Raw genomic sequence first — 10,000 nt, forward strand, 5'->3', positions numbered from 1 at the left:
AAACTTTTAATTACCACTGAAAATTTAAATACATTTCTTCTTAACGTAAAATGGTGTTTATAACAACTAACAACTCATACAACACCACAAATTATTGGGTAATAATTCGTTATTAAAATTGATGTTGATACACCTATCAACAACCTTTTTATTAAATAAATAAATGGCCAGTTTCCACTGAAAACAATTTACCTAAGAGCGAACTTGGTAATATTTAAAAATATACTGTTCATCTAACGTGCCTTTGGTTAATCTAATAACATCTAGGTCTCCTTTAATTGGTCTATTTGGCCACATTTGCTCGTAAAATTCAAAACGATAGGGTTCGTTAAGTAAGACGGTTCACATGAACCTACGAACGGAAGTAATTCCTAACAGTGTATGCATGCTATAACATTTGAGACTACTACATCAAACGCACAAACGAGAAAAGGTCCACTTTTTTTAAGTGAACCAAAAAATAAATTAAAATAAACACTAAATAGTAAATAAGCTAACAAAACTCGCAACCAATATTACAGTTATTATTAAGAACAGGCAGGTTCGGAGTTCGGAGTTGGTTGGTTCGGCGCTCCTTATGGATAAGCTCCGCAATCCCAAAAAGTTACGATATTTTATTTAAATGCACAAATATTCAACACCCAGTTCCACCGCAATGAATGTACGAAAATACTGTATAATTGTTTCACTTGGTGTGTCTTTTGATCCAGACATGCGCATGGGTTTACTATTTCAAAATGGCAGAGTCGGGAAAACTTATTTTTTTGAACCGTGCAGTAAATGCTCGGGGGGTTATGAAAGGAGTGGATGGTGAATTCAGAAATTTTGATCTCAAACTGCTACATTCTAAACTTGCTTTTTTCAAAGGAGTATATTCCTTATGTTTATCTTTCCCCAACACAATTACTTCCTCAAAGTTCAACAGACTGGAGATAAAGTGAGTGCTTAGTACAAAAGAGAGTCAAAAACTTGTGCGATGAAGATGAGCAACAGGTGAGAGAGTGGAGGCTGGATGAACTTACAGGAGGGGGATACGGAACTGGAGATGGAAAAGAAGAGGGGAGGTGAAGGAAGCCCAAGGGAGCCCAACAGAGATTTCTTGGTTTAGAAATGACAGTTTTGCCCTTACCCTTAAAAGTAGACCAGAACTGAATTCACCGGCTTTTACTTCGTGTAGAAGACACACATGACGTAAAACAATAGAACAAAAATCGTGAAACAATACCTAATCAGAATTCGAAATACCTAAAGACCCCTAAAGCTTTTGTTACGTCATGTGTGTTTTCTACACGAAGTAAAAGCAAATTCACCTCAGCCTCTGTTCAATGGACTTTTGAATGGGAGCTTTCATTTATGAACATTAATTTCCATTCATTATTGGAGAAGTTAATTTTAAACAAGCTGAAATGAACTTGAAAAGGCCTTTCTCTGACTTACAATTCAACTTAATTTAATTTAAATTATTACAAGGCCACTCTGACATGATAGAAACTTTGAATTTGCACTACAGGTGGCAAGACACTTGTGATACTGTCCCTTTTGACCAAAATTAATGCAAACATTGCCACCATAAATACATGTAATTCTTCTATCTTGGTGCCAATAAGCCTGGCTAAGTTAGTTTTAAAGAAAAAAACTTTTTTAAGTTCACAAATGCCAAATGCCTCGAATTATTATTAGCACAAGGGATAAAAGAATATTAAGTGGCAACCATTTTTTTGCATTCAATAATAATTTATGAAGAAAAATTGGTAGTCTGGTCTTCATGTAAACCTTTACATAATTATTCCTGATACAGTTCATGTGACTGTTACCCTGACGAGTAATTTGTATTCAAATCGAAGTATAAATATGCAGGCACTAATGCCATTGTCTCAGCAACACTAAATCTAAATTATTTTCAACAAAATATTGAGAGATTTCAGCATCATGTTCACTTGAAACCGCAATGGGTAAAGAAATGAAAATTCTCGTATTTGACTTGTCTTGCTCCCTTGAGGAGTTGTTCAACATCTACAGCTAACAAACAAGAAATGAGGTAATATCAAACCATCTTTATCCATTTTTGCCAAAATGCAAAGTTCAGTCCAAGATTTGTCGTGAATGTGATGCTATATCTCTCTATTAAGAGTACTTATTAAATTTTTGACCTTCACCATTGCGTTTCTAGCTTTCTGATTTCAGTTATCAGTTCATATACTGTAAGACCTAAAATGGAAACTGATTGGCAGCATTGAGTTTTGCCAAGCTAGGAACTGATTGGCTTTAACTTCGAAGTGCCCACGCACTCAGAATTTAATGAAAATCTAATAAAAGAATTATTATTCTCATCGCGTTTGTTGGATATGAGACTGGTTATAGTCAATTTACCGATAAGCGCCTCATTGGCTATTAATTTTACCCTCTCATATCCAAGGCGTGCTCATGGAACAATATTATATAACAATAATTATTATTCCATGAGCCCGAGTTGGATATGAAGTGATAAAACAACTAACGAGTGCATAGCGCGAGTTGGTTATAATCACTTCATATCCAACAAGAGCGAATGGAATAATTGTTTTAGTAAATTCTCAAACCGGGTTTTGCTCCCGATTTTTATTTCCACAATTTTACAAAGCGTCCGGAAAGAGCATCTTGGCGCACTATTTTCCATATGACGTAAAACTTCGACTATTGGCTCACAGTCGGAGTTTTTTAGCCAATCAAAAAGCTAGAAATGTAATAGTTGGAGCTGAAAATTTACTAAAGTTAAATAACCATAACCTTGACTAAACAATAAACCAGTCTTGAACATTAACATTAATTATTATTGTTGGAAGGTGTACGAAGGTGACATTTTAAGTAAAGATGGACCTTTTTTGGTCAAAATAATGGACATTTCTGAAATAGCAAGAAGTAATATTCAAGCTTTCTTTAGGATTAGTTGGCAGGAAGGCATACAAAACTAGATGATTTACCGCTTTTTGGGAAACGAAACCTTGTGAAAATGATGCTTTGCTTAAGCTAAATGAAAATATTTATCTGAAAGGAGCAAAAGATCAAAGTAGCCACTAGTGAGGACAAGTATTTTATCGTAATCATCAAAAAGTGATGATGAGGCTACAAATACCCATGCTGTTCAAAAAAAAGTATCTAATGCATAATGTTGGGAAGCAAAAGACACAGAGGTCACAAATCATTTTGTTTATAATCAAACTGAAGTAAATTGTTTTGATGGTTTAACCAGGATGATTTGGAGAAAGATGTACCGTAAGTTAAGTTTACCAACCTGCAAAAGTATCACAGAAGCTTCGTAATTTATAGCTATGTACTTCAGAATGGCTTTTTCCAGAGCTTTTGATTTCAGTGCCAATCGAAAAAAAACTGAAACACTCAAGGAATTAGAATGGTGGAGACTTAGAATGGCTATCATTACACCTCTTGTGCAAATAAAATCTGGAGATTTTCCTATTTCAGAAGGCTGAGATGTTACCAGAGCTCATCCTCATCTCATTTTTGGTATCATTGACCAATTCCTTCATTCTTCAGTATTTGAGTCAGAAGAATAGATGGGTTTATATCACATTTTTCTGCATAATTTAGAATAATTCCTCAATTTGCCAGTGTAGACCTGCTACAGTGTAAGGAAATATACACATATGTAAAGCACTCCCTCCCAACTCACCTAAGAACACCTTAAGATAGTGAAATCATACTATTGAAAGATTTCATTTAGCAGCAGTGGTTACTGATGTCCTGACATTTCTCTTGAAGCCTCTCAGCTTTACCGCCAAGCTGTAGGACAAAGTGTGATGTCCGCCATTCAATTTTTCGACCGCACGCTGCCTGGAGAAAGAATACTATCCATGAAAATTCCCGAAAAGTCCATGCTACAAACAGCTTCCAAAGTGGAGGCAAGGGATTGTTTGGCTGAAAAATAAAGGAAATAAAATTGCCAACAAGTACTTAATTCTGGAAAGGTAGGTGTTGTAAAATCGTGCAATGTAAAAAAAATATAACAGCCATGAGATTGAAATGGTCAAGTCTCTATTTTCACAAAAGACCAATGATTTGTTAGGACATAAATGCAGGCCATGGATTATCTGAGTGGGCCAAACTTGGGACAGTAACACATTTAATTTGTCTGGGTATAATCAAGGCAATGAGGCTAGACATTATTTTGATCTGTCCCTGTTTGCTGTATTTATTCACAAAAAACCATTAGATGAACTCCTGTTCTTTGCCTGAGTTCGTCATGGCCAGATCAACTGTCTCTACATGTACCATTGTTGCACCAATGATTTCATCAAAACCCCTAATAGTAAGGGTGTAGTATGGGTGTTGAACAGGTGCAATGCCAGACATGTATCTGTGATAAAACAAAGAAGGGAAAAACTCACCCCTTGAACACTTCTCAGTAACATATAATCCAAGAAAAACCACAACAGTAAGTGTTTTATGAAGAAAAAAATTGCACTAAATTCCCATAAATGCCACACAGCCCAAGTAGCCATCAAGCCAATCACAATACTCTCTGTGAGAGGTTCCAGTACCGATGGGAAAGGCTCCATAGTAAGACGCAGCCTGGTCCATCTACAATGAAATGAATTCAGGAAAGTATCAATCTTGAAATTCAGGGAAGTGTTAATCTTGACTCGAAGGCTGTATGCAGGATAATAGAAAAGAGAAAAGCCACATTCTAAGAAGCAGGCTTCAAATGACAGAGAGCAGTAAAGCAGCGATGCCAATATTATCATTCCACTGTTACTAACTTGCAGGTGACCTTGAGATTAGGGTTTGTGGTAGGTTTGACTACAAGTGAAAGTTCTTTAGCACAGTGTTAGCTGATTTGAAAGTTAACCTTCTTTAAGTAGGCATACTTAAAATTTAAAAAAAGTGTCTACTTGTCATACTTGCACTCCAATCTTAAGGTTACTATCATAGTTAGTAGCTGGTTACAGGGTTGCCTGTGTTATGGAAGAGGAAATTAATAAGGACACTGGAGTCCATGTACACTGTATGTTGTTGTTATTCAAAGCATGTTTTAAAGCAAATTACGTGTGGATTTTTTTTGTTGCAGGGACTTTTTGAGGTGCATGCCAAAATTTTCAAGATCTCAGTAACATCGGTGTAGTGAGAGAGTCTTGAACCTTCAGGTATTGTACATTGTAAGATGATTTCCACCACCTATGCAAGTTCCGGCGAGCTCATTCATTCTCATACCTTGCTTACTTAGGGTGCATTCCTTTGGGATGGTCCAAAAAATGATCACTGATCCAAGATCCCCTTAGATCATGGTGCATCAAAGGAACCAAAACATCGTTTCCCAGAGTTGATTTTATCGGTTTCTTTGATGCACCATGATCCAAGTGATTTTGCATCATCCCCAAGGAACGCACCCTTAAGTTAAAAATGAAAAAAAATAGACTAGAGGACATTTTGCATTGACAACTTCACAGAAAGAAAGATGGACACACCTGACCATTCGTTGTTGGTATCTTAAAAGAGAATAGTAGCTTGGATTCTGCATTGCTGGATCAGAGCTTAGAACAACTTTCATGCCCCTAAAATAAAATACATTGGAATAAACAATATTTAGTAAAAAGCCACAAAGCCCCAGATCACACAAAAGCTTTTTTATTGATTTAATATAAAATATAGGATTAGAAATTTTGTTACTACAACAGACCATAAACAACACTACACAAATAATACAGACAACACTAACCTTCTGAACAAATAAAACAACAGTACATTACACTACAAAACTGCAGTATGCACTACATTACCCTACATGCTTCATGCTGATTACTGTTCAACAATAATTCGTTTTCATGTAAATATAATGCACGAAGCTCCACACAAAATTTATTTTATCAACAACAATGAATACTCCAACCACAACTGGAAGAGGGAGTCACTTACCTTTTAAATATAGCCTTAGATATGAAGTAGTCTTCCGCTATATAGCAAGAAAACATCTCTAAGCCACCTTAAAAGCAAACATCAGATTCTGATGATCAACCTTTTTAAGTACATATAATAATAATAATGATGATAATAATAGTAATAATAATAATAATTACTGACAGGGGATAAACATTATGTTGCCAATTTTTAGATGTATTCCTTGCTAAAGCGCCCAGTAAATATGCATACAGCACTACCTGGTTGCGAAACCTCATGTTCAAAACCTGTAACATTTTAGAAGCAAATGTTTCTGCATAGGAACTAGGATTCTTATATTGGCTGTAGTTAATGTGCAGCATACCTATTTCATCCAAAAGGGGTTTACTGTAGAGACTGGACATTCCATTTGCACAAAGCTGACCAAGGCTATAAGCTAACAAGTACACAAATGCATGTTGGGTACCAAAGTACACCTGTTAAGACATGTTATAACAATAATTAGTTAAGTTTGGACATCAAATTAATGATGACAACCAGGGATGTACCTTTAATCCATAAAATTAACACCAGCAATAAAAGATTATTGCAATATTAGCAAGCTACATATAATATTATTGCATTTGCAACAGAGTATAAATTTAGGCAAAATGCTGGGAGAAGAGAAGGTTCCTTATGGTATTCAGATAACACACACACACAAATACTTCTTTTTCTTTCTCACCTTGTCTACACAGCCTGCAAAATCCATGCAGTTGGTTACAAATGGTATCTATTGAAAGAGAAAAATTATTCTTGGTTTATTTCATCTAGTATGCTATGTACGTACAGCACATGAAAAGGACACTTGGTATTTTGCATAGAAACTGTGACTATCTTTTTACACATCTGCATTATTGTAAAATTGCACAGAGGAGTAAAGCTATGTTATATACTGCAGTCTTCAGTGTTCCAGATAAGAGAACGGTTTCAAGATGTAAATCCTTAACAGACCTGATCTGCCAAAATCATCCTGCAAAGTGCAGATAGACCCCTGGTATTCTCCCTAAAAATTTTTTCTCCCTCAAATTTCCTGAGCGCACCACATGCAGTAATACTGTACATGTATGTATGATAAAAAGTGCAACAGTGTTATGTAATGAGTGTCAGAATGATGTAGCAGGTATCAAGACAATAGCTACAAATAGTTGTGGAAAAAGTTTTGTTCTGATGTTGCACGCTTCAGAATTTGTTGCATAAAGTACATATGCACATGGAGGGTGCTTCTACTTGTTGCCACAAGGTCATGAGTACATTTTTGTTATTGAACCTAATAGCAATACATATTTATCCTTTGAAAGCATTCTTAACAAATAGATTACACATCACATGTATGAAGCTTGATTTTGTAACTATATATTACTGAACTTTAAAGTTTATCTCCCACACTTCAAAATAATAGCACTAGGAAAAATTAAAGGTCTTGTGAGTTATTATACTTGTTGAATTATTGCATTTTACTTCAATACCTGGTGAACCATTCCTACACCTGGTCCCATATGTGACACTAATTCTGTCAGACTCCCTTGATGGACTAAAAAATACAGGTACATAAGAAACAAATCTATTCCAAACATAACCACTAGGCATTAACAGAAAGACAAACAAGGGACACATACAGTAAACAAGTAAACAAGTTTCACTGAACACATTGATTTAATCTGGAGAGTACAGTACATATGAATCACTCTTCAGAGTCGAAAGGTTAAGAAGTGATGAACAACACCACATCTCACCTCTGTGACCAAAGTTCAACTATGACCTATACCTTAACATAGTCACTCATAATTGGGCTAGGTTTCAATCAACCTTATAATCCCTTGTCAAAATGTAACCCAGACAATAATAATTGCATTTGGGTGTGGTTCTGTGCTCAATGCTATCAATGTATGTAATCTTGTCAAGCTGCCCTCTTTGTTATTTAGTCTTCGTCACATTAAAAAGTATGGTTGACAAGTGAACACCATATTATTTGTTTACTTTAATAGCAATCTATATTGCAATTACGAGCCTTTACCTTTTATATTGCTATCACATATCCAAAGAAGGTCATACTTGGCTGCTTTATAACCTTGATTCATGTTATTGATCTTTGGATTTACCCCAATTGTCTTAGCAGCTGAACATGTTGAAGGAAAATAACAATAACAATTAACTATCTCAATCAAGGCAAATTGTTAACAAACAGTTGCCAAACTAGATAAGCCTAAATGCTTAACCCTCATCACAAGATTAAATTTTTGTCTAGTCTAGGATACTCCTACCTTTTTTACTATCAAGCATGTTTTGAAAGTGTTAGGACACATTTTGCATTTTTTCCCAGGCCTAGATGACTAAGTTAATCTCTGCATGTATAATTAATTAAATTATTATAATTAAATTATTTAAAAATAACCTCTTACTAACTGATACCGTGGGTACCAGAGATTTTTTCGCAGCACCCTCTCCAAGTTGTCAGCCAGAGATGTGAAGCCTCGAGATAGAAAAATGAAGATGAGAGCGTGTACCTGTATGAGAGTAAGACTGCGAAAAGGCATCTGGCACCCAGGGTAACCGACTGAGAGCAAGGACTTTACTGTGGTGAATAATTATTGGCCCTTCACACTACCTGCACTGATTAGCTTTGCTACAGGGCGTCACTAAACGCTGGAACGGAATGGAATGAGGCAAAATAAGGCAGAATGACACAGAATGAACCGGAATGATACCGGAATAAACCAGAACGGACCGGAATGGGACCGGAATAACTGGAATAGGACCAGAATGAACCAGAACAGGACCGGAATGAACCGGAATGATACAGGAATGAGCCAGAACTGTACCGAAAATAACCAAAACGGTACTGGAATGGTACCTGAATTGACCAAAATAAGCCTGAAATACCCATGATCAAATAACAGAAAGTCCACAAATCCAACAGAGTTTTCTTAATTTTTTTTTGTTGACTCCCTCACCTGCACCTTGTGAGTGCAGAACATTTTGAATTGAACTCTGTGATGACGAATATCATTGTCGACATGTACAGGAAACGCTTAACCACATTCTGTTTTTGTTACCACAATGTCAACGTCTAAGAAAATATTTATTTCAGAACGTGACCGAGATCGTGACACACTGAAAGAATAAGAAGTGTCTATAACTTTCGTAATCTGATCGGTAATTGATTTCAAAAATTGAGCTTTCCTGATTGGCTGAAATACGGAATGTTCCGATGGTTAAGGATATCATGTTCCTGAGTGACCTTCTGATTGGTGGAGAAGCGGAACTATTCCACCAAGAAAACTGTCCTTGAAATAGTCTTTTGATTGGATCACAAGTGGAATATACCGTGAAAAAGGATCACCAAAAAAAGGACAAATTTAAATGGAGGTCTGTTATTTTTAAAAGAACCATTCCAGTTCATTTCCGTCCCATTCCGGTCCATTCTGGTTCATTCCAGTTCATTCCGCCTCATTCCGCCTCATTCCATTCCGTTCTGGTGTTTAGTAACACCCCGTTGCTACATGTACATGCAGGTTGTCTGTTTGCAACTTTTTCCTTTTAATAATAATTTTATTGTAGATACTATTAACCCATTGACAAGTAAAATTGTCTGGCGTTAGACAGAATAAAATACTAAGTCTAGCCGGTTTAAGCCAGTTTGACATCAAAGGGTAAAAAAGTTAATAGAACAACTTTTTAATACTATTAATTTTGTCAAATAAGTAAAAATTGTCAGAAATTGTGTATTGAAAATTATTGAGAGAAAAGTTGATTCTTCTTGTGAATCGGATGTAAATTACCAGTAGACATCATGAAAACACAGAGGTCAGTGACAGAAGACATCTCGGGACACATTCAAGCTATGGAAGAATTTAGGAGGGGGAGGGCACTTATAACAGGGAGGAAAAAAAGATCTAAAATTTGTTCTACTAAAATGAAATTTTTACTCATGTCTACTTTTAATTGAAAAACAGTGTTCATGCAAAAATAACAGACTGTCAATGTGTGAATGTCAACGTACTACGGGGCTGCACAGCGGTACCCCATCAAGCGGAACAGAGATCAAGTTAAGTTGTGACTTTGATGGAAT

At 35.9% G+C, this 10,000-nt stretch overlaps 1 protein-coding gene across 1 annotated transcript in view; it reads right to left on the minus strand.

Annotated features, from left to right (window-relative positions):
* LOC137973559 (ceramide glucosyltransferase-like) overlaps positions 1–10,000 on the minus strand; it is an 11,542-nt gene that overhangs the window by 8 nt on the left and 1,534 nt on the right. Inside the window, exons 5-12 of the mRNA XM_068820398.1 lie at positions 7,946–8,047; positions 7,398–7,462; positions 6,614–6,661; positions 6,254–6,365; positions 5,908–5,974; positions 5,460–5,546; positions 4,383–4,575; positions 1–3,912 (exon numbers count right to left, since the gene is read on the minus strand). The exon at positions 1–3,912 is cut by the window's left edge and continues 8 nt beyond it. Of these exons, the coding sequence (XP_068676499.1) occupies positions 3,715–3,912; positions 4,383–4,575; positions 5,460–5,546; positions 5,908–5,974; positions 6,254–6,365; positions 6,614–6,661; positions 7,398–7,462; positions 7,946–8,047 (872 nt within the window). The 3' untranslated portion in view covers positions 1–3,714. The remainder of the gene's footprint in view (positions 3,913–4,382; positions 4,576–5,459; positions 5,547–5,907; positions 5,975–6,253; positions 6,366–6,613; positions 6,662–7,397; positions 7,463–7,945; positions 8,048–10,000) is intronic.

The sequence above is a fragment of the Montipora foliosa genome, chromosome 10 (genome assembly GCF_036669935.1).
Source record: "Montipora foliosa isolate CH-2021 chromosome 10, ASM3666993v2, whole genome shotgun sequence".
Lineage (NCBI taxonomy): Eukaryota > Metazoa > Cnidaria > Anthozoa > Scleractinia > Acroporidae > Montipora > Montipora foliosa.